The 22,979-nt window shown below is 53.8% G+C and overlaps 3 protein-coding genes across 6 annotated transcripts; all 3 read right to left on the bottom strand.

The window, feature by feature from the left end:
- Nucleotides 1–801: 801 nt before the first annotated feature.
- On the bottom strand, nt 802–3,820 carry LOC114684634. Its single transcript, XM_028859152.2, has 5 exons — nt 2,615–3,820; nt 2,222–2,422; nt 1,963–2,127; nt 1,309–1,427; nt 802–1,133 (listed from the first exon to the last, which is right to left on the bottom strand). The coding sequence occupies exons 1-5, from the start codon at nt 2,768–2,770 to the stop codon at nt 812–814; spliced, it is 963 nt and encodes a 320-aa protein (XP_028714985.1). The 5' UTR covers nt 2,771–3,820; the 3' UTR covers nt 802–811.
- Nucleotides 3,821–4,734: 914 nt separating this feature from the next.
- On the bottom strand, nt 4,735–8,551 carry Ntf4 (neurotrophin 4). 4 transcript variants are annotated; one of them, XM_028859187.2, is made up of 3 exons: nt 7,473–8,551; nt 6,420–6,540; nt 4,735–5,890 (listed from the first exon to the last, which is right to left on the bottom strand). In XM_028859187.2, exon 3 carries the CDS (start codon nt 5,877–5,879, stop codon nt 5,250–5,252), a length of 630 nt encoding a protein of 209 aa, XP_028715020.1. In that variant the 5' UTR covers nt 5,880–5,890; nt 6,420–6,540; nt 7,473–8,551; the 3' UTR covers nt 4,735–5,249. The 4 variants fall into 4 exon arrangements, with proteins under 4 accessions (XP_028715020.1, XP_037056707.1, XP_037056710.1 ...); XM_037200812.1 differs by lacking the exon at nt 7,473–8,551 and adding an exon at nt 6,645–7,462; XM_037200815.1 differs by lacking the exon at nt 7,473–8,551 and adding an exon at nt 6,941–7,462.
- An 889-nt stretch (nt 8,552–9,440) lies between these two features.
- Nucleotides 9,441–14,670, bottom strand: Kcna7 (potassium voltage-gated channel subfamily A member 7). The gene is given in 3 exon segments (XM_028859183.2): nt 9,441–11,838; nt 14,004–14,612; nt 14,614–14,670. Coding segments are annotated over 3 exon segments (1,482 nt in total). The 3' UTR covers nt 9,441–11,022.
- Between the last annotated feature and the right edge of the window lie 8,309 nt (nt 14,671–22,979).

The raw sequence follows: 22,979 nt of genomic DNA, 5'->3' as shown, positions 1-22,979 counted from the left end.
AATATAGATCCTGGCCTTCAGGGCCCATCCCCTGCCATCAGACCCAGATCTGTCCTGCTGGGAGCCCACCAGCTAGGACACCCCCCACACACACACAGGTCACAGGGCTGTCCATCTGTTCAGCCAGGGTCTGGTGGAGTTGGGAGACGTCCCGGGCCTACACTCTTACCTGGAGTCTCTCCATTCTTGATGCCTTCCCTACCTTGGCCACCTGACTTTATACCTGCAGGTTGTGGGGGTGGCAAGGCCACCAAGCAGCGGCTGTAGGCTTGGGTAACCTGGACACTAATCTCTTTGGGGGCGAGAGACAGACAAGGTCAGGGAAGTGAGGAACCAGCTCCAGTGTCATGGTGACTGGCCTCATACTCAGCCCAGGTGTGAGCCTAGCGGACGTTGGGGGTGCAGGAAGGACCCTTGGCTCCTTCCCCCCCGTCACGGGAGGGGAAAGGGGAGAGTATCCTGTAGGCTGCTGGCCGGGCCCCTAAGGTGCTGGAGGCTAGCTCATTCTCATGCCTCGGTGCAACCTTATGGAAGGTACAGCTACGGCCTTAGGTCCCCCATGCCAAGTGGGCCTCCAACTATACCCAGACACCTTCGACCAGAGGTGGAGCAACCGCCCCTCACCCAACTCCCTAATCAGGATGCGTGGGTCCAGAAATGGGTGTGGTTTCAGCTATAAAACGCCTTGATCAGTAAGCTCCGCCCGGAGGAGGCTCCTCTGCAATCGCGGGGTATGCCTGGGTTGACCTGCCCACAACCCACAAATCCGAGGCTGGAGTGTATGTCTGCCTGGTGGGCAGGGCTCACATGCTCACACCAGCTCTGCCCTGGCACTCCCATAGCGGGAGTTCTCAGTGCAGTAGGCCTTGGGCACGCTGTAGATGCCAGGCACTGGCTTCAGGTGGGGGCCCCCCCAGGGGGCCTCTAGTGGGCAAAAGCGGTCCAGCTTGCGGAGCGGGTGCACCGAGGGCCCATAAGACTCCCGGGTCAGAGGCAGGGCCCCTAGGTACGGCACAGCTGGTGGCACGGGGCATGCCCGAGCTAGGCGCTCCCTTGGCAGGTGCAGCTTAACGCGGCGGGGGGGCTGTGACTTCGCCACTCTGTCCTGGCCAGGGTGTCCAGGCAGCTCCTTCCTGTGGGTGGAACAGCAGGAGAATAGGACCAAGAGCAGCAGAGTTCGGATCCTGGAAATGGGCTCTTGCCGCCTTGGAGGGAGCTCTGGGTTCTGAACTCCAGAGTGGAGCTTGGGTCAGTACTGCGCTTCCTGTGTCTGCAGTTGGAGCTGCAGGGGAGAGGGGAGAGGCTCACCTGGAGAAGTCACGTAAAGAGGTGGTCAGGTAGGGCTGGAGGCGGCCCAGGACACCCGTCTTCCCCACTGTAAAGGGCTGGCCAGCCAGCTCTGGATTTCTCGTCCAGGGGACTAGGGCCTGAGGAGCATCGGGAAAGGAAGTGGACAAGAAGGATATTGGGTGTACCCTATCAAAGCCCTCCCACTAGTCTCAGGCTTTGTGCCTCAAATCAGGGTCCTCGGGAGCCCTGCACTCTATCTTAAACACTGGCCAAAACCCCAAACTCCAGCTGCAGCCACACCCCCTTTCCAGTTCCCTCCTAGTCCAGTTACCCAGACACTGGACATTAAGTGCATCTTGGATAACAATCGCACCCAACTGTTTCCTTGCCTGTAAACCTAACTTCCGTCTGCTAACCTGACCCTGTCTCAGAATATTCTAGTCCAGATCTGAGGAGCAACTACTTACCTTCGTTCACTGCACCAGCACCCCACAGCCTCAGAAGCAACATTGAGCCTCCTCCTGAGGTCAAGTGTCAGTATCCTGACCCTAATCCAATACCTTTTAGCTGCACCCTCGAGTGCAAGCTTCCCCAGCCCAGCAATTGAGTCTGATCCCTAACCCTCTGGACAGCCCAGGCTCCTTCCCACAGGTCCAAGCTCGCTTGCTCTACCTGGGAAGGGCCCCCACGGTGGTGGTCAGCGAGCGCCGGGGGTTGGGGCTCCACAAAGAGAGGGGCACTCTGGTCCAGACCTGGGCAGCCCGTGTACTCTGCCTTCGTCTCGCTGATCTGGTATTTTGTGTCCAGGGGGACACCCCAACCCTGGTGTCTTCTTAGCTACAAGAAGGTGGTCCAAAGACTCAAGGTGAGCAAGCAGGGGCTTCCGTGTCCAGCTCTCCATCCACCAGGCTGCAGGATTCCAGAACCCTACCTTCTCTGCCAAAGACTTGATCCCAAGTACCCGCCCAGGGTCCTCGTGCTCTGCTGCCTTGGGCTGAGCACAGGGCCCACCGTGTGTCTTGAGCCTGTGTGCCGAGCCTGAGGTGGTTTCCCATCTGCTGATGACTTCGTCAAAGGCCCAGATGCGCGGGTCGTGCCTCACGGCTTCGGGCAGGGGTGTCAGGACCGTAGGCTGGGGAGAAGGTGCATAGTTCAGCCCAAAGACCCAAGGAGGCTTCCCCTTTCCTTCCTCCAGCTCCTGGCCTGCAGGCAGGCTCCCGGGCCCCGCCCCGTTCAAACCCAGAGTCTAACCCTTTAGTCCTCTTTCCTCCCAGCACACGGGTTTGTGAACAGCACCCTTTTCCTGGGCCCTGGGTCCTCTCACCTGTAGAATGGGCGGAGGAAAGGGTGCCGGTGGGATCCTGTGGTGGGCGACCCCGCTGCTGGTGAGATGCCAGCTGGGCCAAGTTCCAGGAACCTCAGTTTCAGAAATGGGGGAACAAGGGGGCCCATATCGCAGAGCTAGTGTCCGGCCTGCCATAGTTCTCACACTCTCGGAAGCCAAGAAGTGGCTTGTTGTGGTGTAGCCGTTGCCCCTCGTAACAGAACCCGCCCACCCTCAGCCCAGCCAATGGCGTGGGGAGAATTCAGGGAACTCAGACTAAGGTTTTGGAAGAGGAGGATGGAGGAGACCCTAAGACCGGCACAGAGACACAGATATGTGGGGAAGGGTGGAGACTCCCAAGAGAGGAGGAGAAAGGAGGCGGGAGGTCGGGGGGGGGGGGGGGGCGGGGACAGCACACACGGAGACAGGCTGATTCAGAGGGTGGAGAACTAAACGCCCCTTTCCTGCAGGGCCCCTGGCCCTGGGGCTGCCTCCTCTTCTGCCAGGCCTGCCTACCTCGGGGTAACAGTTTCCAGACAGCTCTTTTCCATGAAGGCTGAAGGGCGAGCGTCCCCAGGGCTGCCTGCCTTTCAGTTGGCTGAAAACTTCCACCTGGGTATGGAGGCTGGGCGACGGGGGTGGGGGTGGGAAATACACCAGGAAACAAAAAAAGGGGCTCCTCACCCACAGAAAAGAGACAGGAAGTCAGAGAGACAGAGGGAGGTGGTTAGAGGATGGGAATAAGGCCACCCTCAGAGCATCAGGGGCAGGTTCTGCCTGGCTAGTGGTCCAGGCTCACTCAGGGTGGGAGAAGCTGGCCTCCAAAGAATGTTTAGACCCCCTCCTGCGGTGCCATAGGCTGTTGCTCCAACACAAGGCTGTCAGTCCAGCCTGGTCTACTGTAGAGAGGCCCTCCCTGTCTCCCAGGTGTGGATGCACACACCTGTGATCCAAGCACTTGAGATGAAGGTGGGTCGGGAGAGATGGATCAACAGTTAAGAGCACTGGCTGCTCTTGCAAAGGACTAGGGTTCAGTTCCCAGCACCCACATGGTGCCTCACAAACATCTGTAACTCCAGTTCCAGGGGATCCAATATTCTGTTCTGGCCACTGCAGACACCACCATGATGCACATCATACATGAAGGCAAAACACCGAATGCACATAAAATTAAAGAAATCTTTAAAAAATGTAAGGTCATCCTCAGCAACATATTCCAGTTCTAGGCCAGCCTGAGCTGCGTGAGAACCTGTCCCAAGACATTTTTAAAAAGAGATGTGTGGGGGCTGGAGAGATGGCTCAGAGGTTAAGAGCACTGACTGCTCGCTCTTCCAGAGGTCCTGAGTTCAATTCCCAGCACCCACATGGTGGCTCACAGCCATCTGTAATGAGATCTGATTCCCTCTTCTGGTGTGCAGGCAAACTTGCAGAAAGAACACTGTTTATATAATAAATAAATCTTAAAAAAAAAAAAAAGGTGTGTGTGTGTGTGTGTGTGTGTGTGTGTGTGTGTGGTGGGGTCCAGGCGATGACATGCTTGCCCGGCATGCAGGAGGCCCAGGTTCCAACCCCAGCACTGCATAAGTTGTAATGTCACATTTGGGAGGGGGAGCAGGAGATAAGGAGTTCAGTCGTGAGTTCAAAGCCAGCCTGAGCTGCATGAGACCCTGTCTCCAAAATCAAAACTAAACAAAAAAGACTAGGTCTGCTCTGGGCATGAGGCATCCAAGCCTGCTTGCACTTCTCTGGATGCTCACCACTCAAAGCAGAGTGCTGTATTCCGACACCTGTCTGCCTTGGCCAGGTCAGGCTCCTCATTTCAACCCCAGCTCCACCATGATGGTCCCCACTGACCACCTCCTCGAGGTTCTAGGGCCAGTTGCTTCCATCATGTTCCCACGACCCATCCCCCCAACCCCCTGCACCCCGTGCCCCTGCCTGCCAGTCTATGCAACCCAGGCTGTCCTGGAACTAGAGGCAATCCTGTCTGCAGCCTCTCGAGTATTAGGATTACAGGCATGTATCACAACAAAGCCCACTCCTTTTTATTTTTTTCTTTCTTTCTTTTTTTTTTTTTTTTTTTTTGAGATAAGTTCTCATGTAGACAAGGCTAGCCTCAAACTCCCTATGTAGCTAAGAATGACTTTGAACTCCTGATCTGCCTGCTTTTACCTCCCAAGTGCTGGCATTGCAGATTTCCACCACTGTACATGGTTTATGATGTGGTCCTCAGGATAGAGCCCAGGACTTGATACATGCTAGGCAAACAGTCCCTGCTCACATCCCTTTTTCACACGTTCCTTCCTGGTCCCTCTTCTCAGGGTGAGCCAGGATCCTCTGATGTTGGAATGGTCAGAGAGTTAAGTATTAGGTCTAATAAACAGTAGATAGCAATCATTGGCTATTATTATTACTGTCAAGTTCCTCCAGGAGAACTCCTATTCATCCCTTCAAACTCCACTTGGTTTCATCAAACATTCCACACGGATTGAGCTCTCAAAAATGAGAGATTTGATTTTTTTTTTTTTCCAGTTCTCAATCAGAAGGCACAGTAGAGCAGCCAGGTCGCCTCTGAGGTCCTTTAGCATCCAGCTCTTTTCTTTCCTCAACCTGAGCAGTTCCCAAGCTGGAGTCCTCAGGCCCGGCCTGTTCGGCTGAGCAGCGTGCAGACGCAAGCTGTATCGATCCGAATCCAACGCCAGCCCACGCGGCCCTGGGAGTCTGCAGTCAACGCCCGCACATAGGACTGCTTGGCCTTGCATTCTGAGAGCCAGTGCCTCCGATCCACGCCGCGACAACCCCCTCCGCCCACACCCGGGCCGCCTTCCCCAGCGCTTTCGGCCTTGCAGCGCGTCTCGAAGAAGTACTGACGCAGGGGACTGCCACCTGCTGCAGGCACCTCGCCCAGCACCTCCACCTCGCGCCCACGCAAGTCCACCGCCGTCCGCCGGTCCGTCACCCAGCCACTCACTGCGTCGCACACCGCCAGCTCACCCCGGCGGCTCGCGGGCGCAGTCTCACTCACCCCACGCCGGCTGCGGTTGGCTGGGGTCGCCGCCGGCTCCCCATAGGCTCCGGCCTCCAGCAGGAAGAGGAGAGGGGGCCCAGCAGGGGCGCCCCTTGACAGGGCCACGCGGGGAGACAGCAGGTCCCACTCAGGGGCCAGAAATGGGGGCAAGGTGGAGGATGGGGGTTGGGGCTCCATGGGGACGCTGGGGAGGAGGAAAAGGAAAAGGAGGAAAGAGCGGGAGTGGTGAGGGAGCATGGCTTGCACACCTGAAAACCGAGAAGAAGGAAGACGCCTGGGTAATAGGAGTCAGGGTCCCCCCTGTGCCCCCCCACGGCTGTCAGCCTGGCAGACTGTGGGAGGACCTTAGGGCACCCTGTGTTCTAGAACTTGGAGAATGCTTAACTTTTAGATTAATACTAACTATTCAGCTGGTGTGAATGAAGAGCCAAAGCTGGGTGTGGGGATGGACACCTGTCAACTCGGCACCCAGGAGGCAGAGGCGGGAAGAGGGCCACATGTTTGAGGCCAGCCCTGGTTCCACAGTGAGTTCCAGGCCAGCCAGGGCTGTACAGTCAAACAGAAGGAGAAACGATTTCTACCGGGTCACACAGCCGGCAAGTGGCGTGGACTGGATGCTGGGCAATGCCATCTGGCCCCCGTGTCCTGTAACCCAGAGAAACCCCTGAGTGCGAGACTGACCCAGGTGCCGGGAGATGCTGGGAGGGAGATGGAGAGGCTAGAACATTCTAGAAGCTGGCCCAGGACTGGAAAGCAGCAGATGAATGAATACCAGACCTGTCAGCAGCACCTCCACCTCCTCACTCTGGGGATGGGGGCCCCCGAGCTCTGTGGGGCCCCTGTGTAGGAAACAGGTAGTCTCCTCCCTGACATCTCAGGAGAGGGAGGGGGCAACCACCTGTGGGAGGAAGGAAACCGGTTACATAGGCAGACGGGGGAAGGGCACGCCCCCCACCCCCCAAAAAAGCCACCCTTTCCCGAGTCTCTGAAAGCCTGGGGTACCCTGGAGTGGAGGCCCCGCCCACTCCGGAGGCCCCTTCCCGGTGCAGGTGAGAGCTCTGGAGGGATGGGGAGCAGATGGGGGTGGGGTGCAGAAAGGAGGGGCAGGTGAGGCAACTGGAAGAGATTACATCCCCTCCTCCCGCCCCTGCACCGGACGCGGCGGGGGTGGGGCTGGCCTGGACACCCGGGTCCCTGCCGGCCCACGCTCAGGGCCCCGGGTCCCCGAGGCTGCTTCCTGGAATGTTCGCTCCTCGCAGGACAGGCCAGGGCCCGCCCAAGACTCCGACTGCGCATACCTGGAGTGTCTGTCTGGCCAGGCTCCGAGGGGGGGAATGGGAAGTTCGGAGTGTGAGCAGGGGCAGAGGCTGACCACACCAGCACGGGGAGTGCGGGTACCCGCTGCCTCCTCCCTCAGACTGGGTGTCCAGGCTCACAGCTGCCTCCTTCCTCAGACCCATGGGTCCCAGGCCCCAGAACCATCCTCCCTCAGCGAGGATGTTCTGGTTCCCCACATGCCTCCCCCTGCAGACTAGGTTTCTTGGACTCCAGCCGCCTCCTCCCTCAGACCCACAGGTTCTGGGGTTGCGGCCGCTCCTCCAAGGTGCTTATAAATGGGGACGCCCTGCTTCTCCATCCAGGAAAACTGGACTGGGGATCCCTACTCCTGAGTCGCTTGGAGGAGATCGGTTCTACCATTTGGACACTTCCGTCCTGCCTCAGTTTCCTCCGCCAAGCCCCGCCCCTGTCGGCCCCGCCCCCGTCCCTCCCTACCCGGGGGCTGGGCGACCTGGAAGGCGGCATCTGCCGGAGGAGGCGCGGAGCGCTTACCTGGGGCGCCCTTCTCTGCTCCCTGGCTGCCCTTGGCGCCGCCGCGGCTCCTCCTCCGGCTCGCTGGCAGCTCGGACACCCGCTGCTAGCCGGCTACTCGCCGTTCGCGCTTGGGAGGGCCTGGGTCGGGGAGGAGGCGGGGCGGCGCCCGACGGCGGAGGAGGGGCGGGGGAGCCCGCCTAGCACGCGCGTGCCGGCACCTCGGAAGCCGGGCCTGGGCAACTTCAGTTCCAGAGTCGGGGCTGTAGCCCTCCTCCATCAGACACTGGGGTCCAGACCCCGCCCCTCCTCCCTCAGACCTAGGGGTGCGGGCTCCAGCCCTCCCTCTTCAGACACCGGGGTTCAGACCCGTGTTCAGAACCCAGCCCTCCTCCCTCAGACACGGCGGTCCAGGCCCCAGGCTTTTCCTTCAGTCCCCGGTTCAGGCCTGGAATTGCTATGGTGTCTAGGACAGGTTCCCACCCTCTCCTCCTGTCTCCCCTCCTGGATCTCCCTGCCAGACATTAGCCAGCTGGGCTTGTGCAGTGATAAGGCCGGAGACAGTGACTGTGGGGCTCCCCCACATAGTCGTCTATCCTGGAATTTCCTGGCTGGGGACCAGGGAGTCTCAGGGCGGGTAAGAAAACCTCAAGGTAATTAGAGCGAGGAGAACATGGTGGGCTTGGAGAACTGTGACCCATAGTGAAGAGAAAGAAGACAGAGGGGAGAAAAACTCGGCCAGAAGAGCCAGAGCCCCGGAGGGAGGGAAATAGTCCAAGAAGTGGACCTCGGAGGGAAAGGCAGGAGACCTCGAGCAGGGCCGGCATCACTGCAGCTGGACAGTCCCTTGGGTGGCCCTTTGCTCTCCCATGGCCCTCTGTGAGACTCTGGCTCCCCTACCCCCAGCTATATTTAGGAGGAAAGCTGACACTTGCCTTGGGGGGGTCACCCAGCACCCATCCCCTCAAACTAAATATAGCATGGCAAAGTGGCAGGAAGGGTGTCCCCAGATTAGGGTTTTCCCCACAAGTTGCCATCCCAGCCAGGGTGACTCAGAGCCCACTCCAGTTGTTTATTGGAGGTGGGAAGGGACACTTCCTAGCCTGGGTGTCCACTTGGGTCACCCCTCTGACTTCTCTTTCCTGACATCCCTACCAAGGGGCTCCAACTCCAGTCTCAAGGGAGAAGTCTGTAAAGAAGAGGGAAATTCTGTCTCTTTTCTTGGTCTCCTTTCCTCTTCCTCCCCCTCCCCATCTCCTTGCTCTCTGAACCCTGCTTCTCTTCTGCCTGGCATCTGTCTGCACCCATCCTCTCCTCCATGTCTCCTGTGATCGAGTTGGTGCCCTCCATCTGTCCTTGGTGCCTGTGTGCAGGTCAGTCTCCATATCTACGACTGGATGTGAGTCTATGTAAAAGAGAAGCGACCACCCTGAGCTTCGGTCATGTCCAGCACCAACCATCACGCCCTCCCCGCCCTCCCTCCTTTCGCTTGTATAGCAAGATGGCTGGCGGTGAACAGGGCCTCTTCCTCTCACATCCTTTCCCTGATGTCTGATGTCTCAAAGGAGGCAGATCCTCCTGGCAGTCCCCCTGAGATGCTTTACCCTCTGGTCTTAAGCAAGAGTTGCATGTGACTGAAGCAGGTGATATCGCTATCAAAAATAACTCAACACTCGGCACCAGTGAACAGGCTTTAATAAGTTAATGCCAGTCAAATACCTTGATCTCTGTTAGCAATTGTAACCTCTCCTCTTCCCTAAACTGTCTCTCAGTCCCAGAAGACTCCAAAAACGTTTCTCTCTGTAGCCCAGGATAATACTGCTCCCTCCAATATCAGCTTCCTCCTCTATGAGATGCAGGCAGGGCCTTGCCAGGCGGTGGTGGCCCAAACCTTTAATTCCAGCACTTGAGAGGCAGAGGCAGGAGGATCTCTGTGAGTTCAAAGCTAGCCTGGTCTACAAAGTGAGTTCCACGGGCTACACAGAAGGACCCTGTCTCAAAAGACAAAAGGAAACAAAAAGACACAGGCCCCGTGGCCTCTGGTAATACCTGCACACCAGAAGCTGTGGGGGTGAACAGGCAGGCCGGTGCCAGGCCTGGCCCTCTGACGTTCTGTGTGACCTTGGGGGAAGCCACAGCGTTTTACAGCCTTGGGTTTCTGCCCTAGGAAACACAGAGCACCTCCAGGAGTGTGGTGACCTTCCTTGGCTGTGAGGGATGCTGACGCCATGGCTTAGAGTCTGTTATGACTCAGAGAACAGAAAGGTTGACCCTTGGGCTCAAGGCTACATGGTTTCCGCTCTCTCTCTCTCTCTCTCTCTCTTCTCTTTAGTACATCTCTCCCTCTTTCTGCATGTCTGACATCCACCACTCTGTGCCATCCCTCATTCTTGGTTTCCTCTCTCTGGGTCTCTCTCCCTTCCCCCCTCCCTCTCCCTCTCCTCCTTCCTCTCTCTCACCCCCTTCCTTTCTCTCCTCTCTTTCCTCTAGATCTCTGTCCCCCTGGTCCTACTCCTTCTCCGCTGTGTTTTTCTCCCCTTGTAGCTCCAGTCTTTGAATCTCTGTGCTACAGCTCGGGGCAGCATAGCCTGGGTCCCAAATGAGCAAGATAAGCTGACTACTTGTTCCCCCAGAGCCTCTCCAGATGGATGGGGTGGGGACCCAGGGAGACAGGAACTGCCAGCTAGAGTGCACAGCCCTGAGCAAGCTTGCTCAGTGGGCCACCCCCCCATGTGGCCATGCTTGCTCCCTTGTAGTTATTTTATCAGTGCTGTGACTCTTGGGTCCTGATGCTACGAATTCACCTGGTCCTATGGCCGTATGGCCCTCACATACACTCCCACAGGACTGACTCCCAGTGACAGGCGTCAGCATGGTCCGTCCCATGAGACCAACGTCCTCAGACTCAACTGCACGGCCCTTGGAAGACTCACACTGTCACACACATCTCAGCTTCGCGTGGCCCTCACCAGGTTCCAGCCCACTAACGTTATACAATGCAGAGACTATCGCTTGGGGGTCTCTGCCCCTCACTCTCTGGGTCTCTGCCTCCTCCTAACTCTTATTATACTTGAACCCAGTTGTTCCCATCAGGACCCAGGGTGACCACATTCTGTCTGCAAGGCTCCAGAGCTCACAGAACCTAAACTAACGCGGGTCCTAGAAGCAGCACAAATCCATACACTCTTCTGTGCATCTCCACATAACTTCTGCGCATGACTGTGCAGCCACATGATCACAGTTAACAGTGGGGCCAACTTGTGGAGCCCTCGGGGACTCAAAGCCACACAACTGCTCATCGCATACTTGAAGGAGACCCCACACAGACCCAGGAAACCCACAACTTATGACAAGCCTCTTTTAGTGCTACTCACAGGTCCCCCGGAGATTTGCACAACCAATGGGGAACCCCTGGACTCGATGCAAATCCTGGCCATCCGTGCCTACTTAAGCCCCCTGAGGAGCTACCACATGACCTAACTCCACATTCAGTCTCTGCTCCTTAACCAGCACCTGCCCTGCTGCCCCTCCTCCCGCCCGCCCACTGCTTCCTGAAGACCCCCGCTGTCCCTCACACCTCGGTCACCATGTGTTTCCCAGCGGGAGGCCAGAGTGGTGGTAGGAGTTCAGGGGCCTCAGCGTCCACCAGTCCCCCATTAGCCTTGCCCTCCAGTGTGACGCAGGGCTGTGTGTCCACATGGCTGTACATCCCTGCCTCTTCACCCTCTGTCTCCCGGTGATAAAAGTAGCTGAAGTTGGAGACGATGACGGGTACAGGCAGAGAGATGGTGAGCACACCGGCAATGGCACACAGAGAGCCCACGATCTTGCCACCCACAGTGACGGGTGCCATGTCTCCATAGCCAACTGTGGTCATGGTGACCACTGCCCACCAGAAGGATTCTGGGATGCTGGTGAAATGGGTATCCACCCGGTCCACTTCAGCAAAGTAGACCGCACTGGAAAAGAGGACCACACCAATGAAGAGGAAGAAGATGAGGAGACCTAGTTCACGCATGGAGGCCCGCAGCGTCTGACCCAGGATCTGTAGGCCCTTCGAATGCCTGGATAGCTTGAAGATACGGAAGACACGCACCAATCGGATGACCCTTAGGATGGCCAGGGACATGGCCGGCTGACCCACACCCCGCTGCCGGGCTAGCTCGGTGCCCAGCGCCACAAAGTAAGGCAGGATGGCCACGAAGTCGATAAGGTTCATCACATTCTTGAAAAATACGGCTTTGCTTGGGCAGGCCACCAGACGCACCAGCAGCTCAAAGGAGAACCAGCAGATACAGAGGGTCTCCACCACAAAAAACGGATCACTGAAGGGCAGACGGGAAGGAGCTCCTGGCATGGGGCTGGAGCCGTTCAGCCGAGTGAGGAACTGCAGAGGCACAGAAAGGGGTTAGGGAGAGAGGCCAACACCTTTAGTAGAGTAGCCATGTTCCCAAGCTCCCCCAGGGATCTGACTGTCCTATACAACCCAGGACCCTAGGGACTCCCTTTGGATGGCTGACTTTCTGTTCTTCAGACCTATGGGCAAAAAGATTGTGTCGCAAGGGCCTGGTGGTACAAGCCTGTCATCCCCAGTAGACTGAGGCAGAAGAAGTAAATTCAAGGCAGATCTGGGTAACTTAGTGAGATTCTGTTTCAAAATAAAAAGTGAGAGGCTGGAGAGATGGCTCAGCAGTAAAGCGCACTGGCTGCTCCTCTAGAGGACCCAGGCTCAGTTCCCAGCACCTACATGGCGGCTCCCAACTGTCTGCACCTCCAGCCTGGAGACCCTCTGCACTAGACAGGCACGTGGTGCAAAACTCCCATGCACATAAAGTAAATAAATCTTTAAAGATAAAATAAAAAGGGGGAGACGGTTGGGGATGTATGCAGTCATTGATAGAGCCCCTGCTTAGAATTCCTCTGTGAGGATTGAGGGGTGTGGTTGATAGTGATAGTGTTCCTGCCTAGAATCCCCCAGTGAGGTGCTAGTGGTGTGGTTCAATGGTAGAGCCCCTGTCTAGCATCACCCAGTAAGGGGCGGGGGGCTTGGATCAGCGGTAGAGTGCTTGCCCAGTGTCCTGGGTTCCACCACAGAACATCAAAAATTAAAACAGGGCCAATGGCCATAGCACACAGCTTCAACCCCAGCACTCAGAAGGCAGAAACAGCTGGATCTTTGCAAGTTTAAGTCCATTCTTGGTCTGTATAGCAAGTTCCAGGCCACCCTGGGCTACATAATGAGACCCTGTTTATAACTTATTTTTCCAGTGTCTATAGATTTTTTAAAATTTTATTTTATTGGTGTTCTGCCTATATGTATGTCTGTGTGAGGGTGCTGGATCCTGGAGTTAGAGACAGTTGTGAGCTGCCATACAGGGGCTGGGAATTGAACCCAGGTCCTCTGGAGGAGAAGTCAGTGCTCTTACCCACTGAGCCATCTCCCCAGCCTCAATTTTTTAAATAATTAAACCAAAATACAGTCCCTGCTCTTTCACTGCTGGGAACTCCTGATTTCATGGTTGATCAGGGAGAATCTTTCCTTACACACACACACACACACACACTGAATCTCCAAGGGCAGGACCCTGCTCTGGTTCTGCCTTCTGTGTGCCTAGCCTTTCCTGTCACCTTCAACCCAGCCCAGACTAGAATGGTTCAGAATGGTTATAGATTTTGCTGTATGGCCCTCAGCTCCACACCCCAACCTGATTCCGTGCAAACTCCTGCTACTTCAGGTCTCAGTCCTACACCTCAACCTACCATGCTCCAGCAGTAGACCCTGGGCTGGCCGTCCATCTTTCCCGTCTCTCTGCCAGATGCACAGGCACTGCAGTCTTCCAGCCTCTTTGACCCCACATGCTCATTTCACACTGCTAGGGACCGAACCCAGGGCCTTGAACATGCTTGGCAAGCTGTTCTCCACTGAGCCATGCCCCCAGCCCTTCACTGGTGGATTTTAGGCAGGAGTTCTACCACCGAGGCATTGCCCCAAGCTTCTCAGTTGGAGAATCTAGGCAGGGGCTCATCTCTGAGCCACGCCCCTCACTGGGGGACTCTTTTTAAAATTATTTATTTAATGTGAATGGGTGGTTTGCCTGCATGCATGTCTGTGCGCCACGTGTGTGCCTTGGTGTTCTAGGAGTCCAGAAGAGGGCATCAGATGCCAAGGAACTGGAGTTACAGATGGTTGTGAGCCATCATGTGGGTGGTGCTGGGAATTGAATCTAGGTCCACAGTCAGTGATCTTAACAGCTGAGCCATCCCTCCAGGTCCCTCACAGTGTAGGGGGAGGCTTCAGCTCTACCACAGGGTCACACAATCCCCAGCCTTCACTTTGTGATTGTATACAGAAGATCTACCGCTAAGCCACATCCCAGTCCCTCACTGAGGAATTCTGGGCAGGTTGTCTACCTCTGAGGCACATCCTCAGTCACTATTGGGTTGTTTCGAGGATTTTTTAGTGCTTCCATCCTCCTGCCCTTTGCCGCACCTTCTGGCTGGCCAGGTCTTCCAAGGTCCCGCCCTGGCCCTCCCGAAATCCCCGCCCCTCACCGGGCCAGTAGCAGCCGCCACCGGCGCGAGCCCCGGGTCGTCGCGGTCGTCGCGGAAGTCTGGCAGCGTCTCGAGGCAAAAGACCACGATGGAGACCAGGATGACGAGCACAGAGACCACGGCGAGCACTCGCGCAGCCTGCGAGCTCTCGGGGAACTCAAAGAGCAGCCAGAGCTGGCGCGCAAAGGCGTGGCGCGGCAGCGGCCGCTCGGGTGGCACCGCGCAGCCTTCGTCCTCGCGCAGCCGTGCCAGCGCCGCCGCGCCCAGCCCGTAGAAGGACACCTCCTCCAGGAAGACGTCGAGCGGCACGTGCGCCGGCCGTCTCAGCCGTCCGCCCGACTGATAGTAGTAGAGAACCGCGTCGAAGCTGGGCCGGTGTCGGTCGAAGAAGTACTCGCGGCGTGCGCCGTCGTAGAAGCGGCTGCGGCGCACCGGATCCCCCAGCAGCGTGTCCGGGAAGCGACCGAGCGTGCGCGCGCGGGTCTCGAAGCGCAACCCGGCCACGTTGAGCACCAGCCGCTCGCAGCAGCTGCAGGGCGGCGGGCACCCCGGCTCCATAGCGCGCGCAGCTCGGACGACCGGCGGACGGACGTGTGGCTCCGACGCCCGGCCCCGGTGCCGCAGCCGGCCCAGCCGGGTGTCCGGTGTCCGCGCGTAAAAATAGCATGGAAAGTCTGGCCAGGGCGCGGGGGAGGGGGCGGCGTGACCCCGCGGGGCGCGGGGCGCCCTCTGCTGTTGCCACACCTGACCCTCCCCACCGCCACCCGCGTTTCCGTGGGTCTCAGGAGCATTCCCTTGTAGTCATCTATTTTATTTGTTTGGCTTTTGGTTTCGTGACACAGGATCTTATGTAGCCCAAAGTGGCCTAGAACTGTGTAGCTGAAATGACCTTGAATTTATGATTCTCCTTCCTCCACCTCCCAAATACTGGGATTACAGGTGTATGCCATCACGGCTATTTATTTATGTGTTTGTTGTTAGACAATCTTCTCAGCTTGTAACTTAAGCTGACCGCGAACTCGTGGCAATCCTCCTGCCTCGTCCTTCGGATTGCTGGGATGACAGTCGAGAGCCACGGCGTCTATCTGCATCATGTTTCCCTCTTCCAGTTCCCATCTCTGTCTCTAGTCTGTCCTCCCAGGTTACCATCTTGGGGGAGAATGTATCCGCTTTCCCAGTCGCCGCTCACATCTGTTTTTTTGGCTGGGGAGCCTCTGTATCTCTCTACCTTTTATTATTTTATTTTTTACTGACAGTGGATTTGGGTATGTAGCTCAGACTGGCCTCAGTTTTGCAATCCTCTTGCCTCTGCCTCCCAACAGCTGGAATGACAGATGTGTACCACTACGCCTGGTTTCGTTGCTGGCTTTATTTCTTTCCTAGTATTTCTCAATGAATGTGTCTGGAGTGTTGTGTTTATTCCTCTGCGTTTCTGAACATCACTCCTGAGGAGCTCTGCAGCAAGTCCTGGTGCTTGCCGAATTCTGGGGGCCTCTTTCGCAACTGTGTTGTGTATGTGAGCCGGATCCCTAGCTACTGAAAGCACCAGAGTTTGAACTTAGAATTTCTGTAAGTGCTTTGAGATTAGTATGGAAGGTCTGGGCTGAAGCCAAGAACTGCGGCAAAGGAGGCAAGGAGGCGGGGCTTGCCGGGAAGGGTCTGGAGCGGTCCGGGGAGATGCGCAGGGTCACTATCAGGAGCCGAAGGGCAAACAGAGGATGGGTTTCCAGCCGCCGGTGTCTAATGACACTGGGGAAAAAAATAGTCCCATCTGATGGGGTAGGGTGGGAGGTAGTAAAGGGCATTGATAACTAGTCACTATTGGGGAAAGGTATCCCTCACGCCCTCTGCTGGCGGAATGGAGACCTGGCCCAAAAGATGTAATTACCAGCTAAACTTGGCCGTTTCCCTTCCCAGCTTTATGTCCTTCTGGGACTCCCAGATATCATGCTGCCTCTGCCCCCACCTCCAAAAAAAGTCAGTTATGAAACTATGTGTGCTTCGGCATGCCTTTAATAGTAGCACTCGTGAGGCAGAGGTAAGCAGACCTCTGGGTTTGAGGCCAGCCTGATCCACACACCAAGTTCCTGGCCCACAGAGTGAGCCGGTATACTAAAAAATCTGCTCATGGCAGCCCTGGGGAGACAGAGATGGCAGGATCCCTGGACTTACTGGCCAACCAGTTTAGCTGAGTGTGGGATCCAGTTCAGTGAGAGATAATGTCTCCAAATAATAATGTTGAGAGTGTTGGAGGAGGACATCCAAAGTCTATGTGACGAGAGGAGAGCCCTGCCATTGAGTTACTTCTCCAGTCCTCTCTTGTTTTCCATTTTTATTTTGAGACAAAGTCTTGCTAAGTTGCCCAGGCTGATTTTGAACTCACTCTGTAGCCCAGGTGGGCTTTGACTTGGCAATCCTCTGGCCTCAGCCTGAAGAGCAGCAGGGATAATGGCTAGCCTCTCTAGAGGCTGGCTCCTTCCCCGTGTGTCTTTAGCTGTGTGTCAAACCCGACCCTCAAATGACATTAAAACACTTCATCGGCGTGAAGTCCGTGTTCCCATTTGACACGAGGTTTTTCTTTTCTCGAAGGTTAGAGGAGGTCGCCTGTCCTGCACAGACTAGGACTATGGTCCTGCCCAGCACGCTCCCTCCCACCTTCCTGTGGCACCCATGCACAGCTCAGGGTGGTGATGTGCATGAAAATGGCCCCATAGGCTCATAGGAAATGTCACTATTAGGAGGAGTGGCCTGTTGAAGCAGGTGTGGTCTACTTGTTGGAAGAAGTATGTCACTGGGGGGTTGGGGGTGGGCTTTGAGGTTTCAGAAGCTTGAGCCAGGCTAGTGACTCATTATCTCTTCCTGTTACCTGAGACTCCAGATGTAGACCTCTCTGCTACCTCTCCAGCACCATGTCTGCCTACATGCTGCCATGCTTCCTGCCATGACGATAATGAATTAAACCTCTGAACTGTGAGTCACCCCAATTAAGTGTTTTATTTTATAAGAGTTGCCATGGTCATGGTGTCTCTTCACAGCAATAGAACACTGGCTAAGCCAGCTGGAGTCCTTGCTCCTTGTTCTGTGTCTACAGTGTGGAAGTAGATGTCCACACTCTAATCACTGGAACCTTAAACTGTTATTCCATATGGCAAACAAACTATGAAAGGCCCAAGGGAGCTGGGCAGTGGTGGTGTACACCTTTAATCCCAGCACTTGGGGGCAGAGGCAGGCAATCACTACAGAGTGAGACCCAGGACAGGTTATCTGGTTATTGATATTTACAAGAAAACAGCAGAATGTATGTGGCTGGAATGTATGTGGCTGGCTTGGTGGCCAAGCATTTGACTAGAATCCCCAGTGAGGGGCTGGTGGCATGATTATTTACAATGTTGTTTAGCATTTACAAGGCCTTAGGTTCCATCTCCAGTACCCAAAATAAATAGTAAATAGATAAAATTAAAAATTATATTAAGGGGCTGGAGAGATGGCTCAGCGGTTAAGAACACTGGCTGCTCTTCCAAAAGTTCTGGGTTCAAGCCCCAGCAACCATGTTGTGACACACAACCATCTATAGTGGGATCTGATGTCCTTTTCTGGTATGGATGAAAACAAAGCATTCATATACATAAAATAAACAAATAAATAAATATTTAAAAATATTTTAGGAGCCAGGTGGAATGCATACCAATAAACTGTCAGGAAAAAGGCAGGAGAATTAAAGGTATGAGGCCAGCCTGAGTATATAGAGAGATCCTGTCTCAAAAGACTGAGTGGGGGCCGGAGGGATGGCTTGCCAGAGGGATGGTTCACCTGCTGCCGTCCCAGAGGTCTCGAGTTCTGTTCCCAGCACTCACTATGGGTGGTTCACCATAACAGCAGTTCCAGCGGATTCACACTCTCTTTTGGCCTCTTCCAGCAGCCATGGTTACATGCATATATCTACCAACACACACACACACACACACACACACACACACACACACACACACACACACACACAGTAAACCTGTATGAGTGTCTGTATGTTCGTCCTTATGCTAGAAGAGGCTTTCAGATCCCATTATAGGTGGCCTTGAGCCACCTGTGGTTGCTGAGCTCGGAATTGAACTCGGATCCTCTTGAAGAGCAGCTAGTGTTCTTTTTTTGGGGAGAGGGGGATTCAAGACAGGGTTTCTCTGTGTAGTTTTGGTACCTGTCCTGGAATTCACTCTGTAGACCAGGCTGGCCTCAAACTCACAGAGATCCGCCTGGCTCTGCCTCCGGAGTGCTGGGATTAAAGGTGTGTACCACCACCACCCAGCCTGCAGTTAGTATTCTTAACCACTGAGCCATCTCTCTAGTACCACAAAAGCCCAGTTCTTGAACACCCTTCATTCAGTTCCAAAAATGCTCCTACTTCTTTGTGCTTTGCTTGAATGGAAAGCAGGACTCACACCAGCGCACTGCAGCCGGCTGACTGTTCCACGCTGCTGTCTGTGTCCTGCCCGTCGCTTCTCCCGCTACCCACATCGCTAGGATTACAAACAAGGTCTGCTCTGTCCAGCTTTTTACATGGTTGTTGGGGATCAGGACTCAGTTCTGATGTTGTTTGGTGGAGATACTTTAACACTGAACCATTTTATCTACTGAAGCAAAGGCTCATAGGGGTTGTCTAGGCTGACCTTGAAGTATGTAGCTGAGGTTGATGGCAAACTTAATAGTCCTTCCTCCATCTTGCCAGCCCTAGGATTACGGGCATGCACCACAGAGCCAGTTTAACAGATGTCCTAACGTTTTGAAATCTAGAACCCATTCCAACAGCCCCTTTCTCCAACTTCTCCCTGTCCACATCAAGGGCTCTGTCATTTTTCAGATGCAAAAGTTCCTACTTATGATATATAATATGCTTATTATAGAGGGAAGGTGAGCTACATTTAAAAATATTTAAACTTATTTTGGAATAGTTTTTAATTAAAAATTATTTTGTTATTTCATATGTGTGGGTGTTGTGTTTGCATGTATGTCTGTGCACAATGTGCATGCCTGGACTCCCGGATACCAGAGGAGGGCACTGGGATTCCCTGGGACTGGTGTTACAGACAGGTGTGAGCCCTCACGTGAGTGCTGGGAATCAAACTCGGGTCCTCTGTAAGAGTAGCCAGAGCTCTTAACTATTGAACCATCTCTTCAGCCCCTTGTTCTGTTTTTGGAGGATTTTTTGTTTTGTTTTTAAGACAGGGTAGATCAGGATGGAATTGAACTCTCCATCCTCAGTGTCCCTATTACTAGGAATACATGTGTGGGACACTGTGCCCAATTTAAGAGCTTTTTAAGACTCGTGTATTGTAATCCCAGCACGCAGGAGGCAGAGGCAGGAGGATCGCTATGAGTTGGAAGCCAGCTTGTCTACAAAGCAAGTTTCAGGACAGCCAGGACTCTGTTACACAGAGAGACCCCGTCTTGAAAAAACAACAACAACAAAGACTCAGGTATTGGGGATGGAACCCAGGGCTTCCAGCACGAGGGACAAATGCTCCGCTCCTGATCCACACCCTGCCTGCTGTCTCCTCTCCTCCTCTCCCCACTGACTTGTTTGATTGTTTTTCCAGACAGGATTTCTCTGTGTAGTCCTGGCTGTCCTGGAACTCACTCTGTAAACCAGGCTGGCCTTGAATTCACAGAGATCCTCCTGCCTCTGCCCCCAGAGAGCAGGAATTAAAGGCGTGCACAGTCGCCTCCGCCGCCGCCGCCGCCACCGCCCGATTCTCTGCTGCCTTTTGTTTTGAGGTAAGGTCTTACAAACTTGTTTGATTGGATCATATTTTACATTAAAATAAAAACATTCCTGGATCACTTGTCAAAATATGATTAAGAGCTCCATAAAATTCTTTTTTCCACCCACTTTCTATTTATTTATTTAGACAGGGTCTCGCCATGTAGCTAGCTGTCTAGCAACTCCCTATGGAGACCAGGCTGGCCTTGAATTCACAGACTCGCCAGCCTCTGCCTCTCGAGTACTGGATTAAAGATGTGTGCCACCAAGGCCCTCTTTTTAATTTTTATTGTTTTGAGATAGGGTCTTTTTTAAAAAAAATATGTATATTGGTGAGTATGGGAAGCACCTGAGTGCAGGTGCTGGTGGAAACCAGAAAAGGGCAGCAGATCTTCTGCTGGACTTATGGGTGTTTGTGAGCCACCCGCTAAGGGTGCTGGGAACCAGAACTCTTGACTTCTGCAAGAACAGTACACAGTTTGAACCACTCATCACTCCAGTCCTGAGAATGAGTCTCAAGCTAATCGTCCTACCTCCACTTCCCAAATTCTAGATTATAGGAGTAGCCGCCGCGGAACACGCTCTTCTTAGCGGTGACAGGCTGTGGTTCTGTTTGAGAGTGTCCTTGCTTCTTGGATGATCTGTATACAGTATTGAAGGCTGAAGTACTACTGCAACTTACTCTCGGATAGTCAAGAAAAAATTTATGTCAGGCTGGAGAGATGTATCAGTAGTTAAAATTAGTTGCTGCTCTTGAAGCAGACCTGAGTTTGGTTCTCAGCACCCGAATCAGGTAACTGTAACTGTATGTCGTCTGTAACTGTAGTTCCGGAAGACCCAATGCTTTCTTCCGGCCTCCTTTGGCACTTGCGTACACACAGACATAGACAAATAAAAACAAATCTTTAAAAAAACATTCAACCTGGTGTGATGGTGAATGCTTGTAACTCCAGGACTCTGGGGGCTCAGGCAGGAGCAGTGAGTTGGAGACCGGCCTTCACTCCAGCAAGACTTGACTTGGCAGAGTGGTTAGATTACCCAGTGTGCAAGAAGCCCTGGGCTCAGGGATTTAGAAATGTGTCACTTTCCCAGAGGACCTGATCTCAATTGCCAGCACCCAATATGCAGAGGATTGCAACCACATGTAACTCCATCTCCAAAAGGTTACACATTCTTCTTCTTCTTCTTCTTCTTCTTCTTCTTCTTCTTCTTCTTCTTCTTCTTCTTCTTCTTCTTCTTCTTCTTCTTCTTCTTCTGTTTTTCGAGACAGGGTTTCTCTGTGTAGCTTTGCGCCTTTCCTGGAACTCACTTGGTAGCCCCAGGCTGGCCTCGAACTCAAAGACATCTGCCTGGCTCTGCCTCCCGAGTGCTGGGATTAAAGGCGTACGCCACTGCCTGGCGGTTACACCTTCTTTAACCTCTAGGGGCACCTGTACCCATGTGTACACCCCACTACAGACAGACAGACAGACAGACAGACACACACACACACACACACACACACACACAGGATTAAAATAACAAAACCCTGCTGGGCATGGTGGCACACCCCTTTAATCACAGCTCTCAGTAGGCAGAGGCAGGAGGATTTAGTGAGTTTTAGGGCAGCCTGGTCTACAGACTGAGCCAGGATAGCCAGGGCTACATAGAGAAACCCTGCATCAAAAAAACCAAACCAAACCAAACCAAACCAAAACAAAACAAAAAACCAAAAAACAAACAAAAACAAAAAAACCCAGAAAGTCCTGAGTTCAATCCTTATCACTTGTATGGACTGGGAATAACAATACATATCTGTAGTCTCAGTGCTTGGGAGGATGGAATTAGGAGGACCAGAAGTTCAAGGTCATCCTTCACTACTTATAATGTTCAATGCCATCTTGGGTTCCTGGGTTACCTTATCTGGGTTCCTGAGCTACCTTTTTTTTTTTTTTTTTTTTGAGGGGGCAGGGTCATTCTATCATAGGGTTCTAGGGTAACTCTGGCTGCCCTAGAACTTACTCTGTAGACCAGGCTGGCCTTGAACTCCCAGAGATCCAACTGCCTCTGAAGTGCTGGGATTAAAGCTGTGTACAACCATGCACTAAATGTTGGGGTGGAGGCTGGAGGTCAACACACACCAATTTTGTTGTTTTGCCTCAGTCGTTGTCCACCTTAATTATCCCGACAGTAGCTTTGACTACACCTGGAATTTTGACTGGTTGGCAACTGAGCCCCAGAGCTGTGGGATTACAGCTCCTAATGCTGAGGGTTTCTACTGAGTGCAGGGGATGGAACTCAAGATTCTCATGCTTGTTCAGCAACCTCCTACATGAGCCATCTCCCCAACAACTTTTTTGTTTTCTTGAGACAGGCCTCTCTGTAGCCCAGGCTAGGATTTAAACTACAAACCCTGGGTAGTGACAAAATTCTGTAATTCCAGCACTCAGAAACCTGTGTCAGGGGGATTGCCAAGAGTTGAAGGTCAGGGTGGAGAGGACTTGTTTGTAGAGTAGCCTACCATGAAGGAAGCCCTGGGTTTGATCCAAGCACCAAATAATCTGGGTGCAGGGTGCCTGTAACCCCAGCAAGTATGGGAGTGAAAGCTAGAGTATTAGCCTGAGCTACTATATGGGCCACTGTCTCTGAGAGAGAGAGAGGAGGGAGGGGAGGGGAGGGGAGGGGAGGGGAGGGGAGGAGGGAAGAGGAAGAGAGAAGAGAGAAGAGAGAGAAGGAGAGAGGGGAGGGGAGGGGAGAAGAGAAGAGGAAGAGAGAAGAGAGAAGAAAAAGCCAGGTGTGGTGGTGCACGCCTTTAATCCCAGCACTAGGGAGGCAGAGGCAGGAGGATCCTTGGGAGTTGGAGGCCAACCTGGTCTAGAGTGAGTTCCAGGACAGACAGACAGACACACAGACACACACACACACAATGTTTATACACCTATATATACACACAGAATGCAAGGCCATTTTGGGCTACATAGTAAACCTTGTCTGGAAAAAAAAAATAAGAAAAAGAACACACAAAAAGAAATATCGGAAATATCCACTAAACAAATATATCATCTCTCCAAACAATGTGACCTCCAAGAAGAAGACAATTTTGTCACGTGCTGTGTCCTTAGAGTCCAAACAGTGGCTAGAACATAGAAGACACTTGGGAAAGAACTATACATTAAGTAGAATATAAACACAAGGAGCTTGTTCAGGCAGGCACTTTTTAACAGGCTGCGGAAGGATATCTTCTT

This window comes from Peromyscus leucopus, chromosome 1, assembly GCF_004664715.2.
Source record: "Peromyscus leucopus breed LL Stock chromosome 1, UCI_PerLeu_2.1, whole genome shotgun sequence".
NCBI lineage: Eukaryota > Metazoa > Chordata > Mammalia > Rodentia > Cricetidae > Peromyscus > Peromyscus leucopus.
Note: the sequence above shows the minus strand (reverse complement) of the source record. Positions and strands in the feature narration are given on the sequence as shown.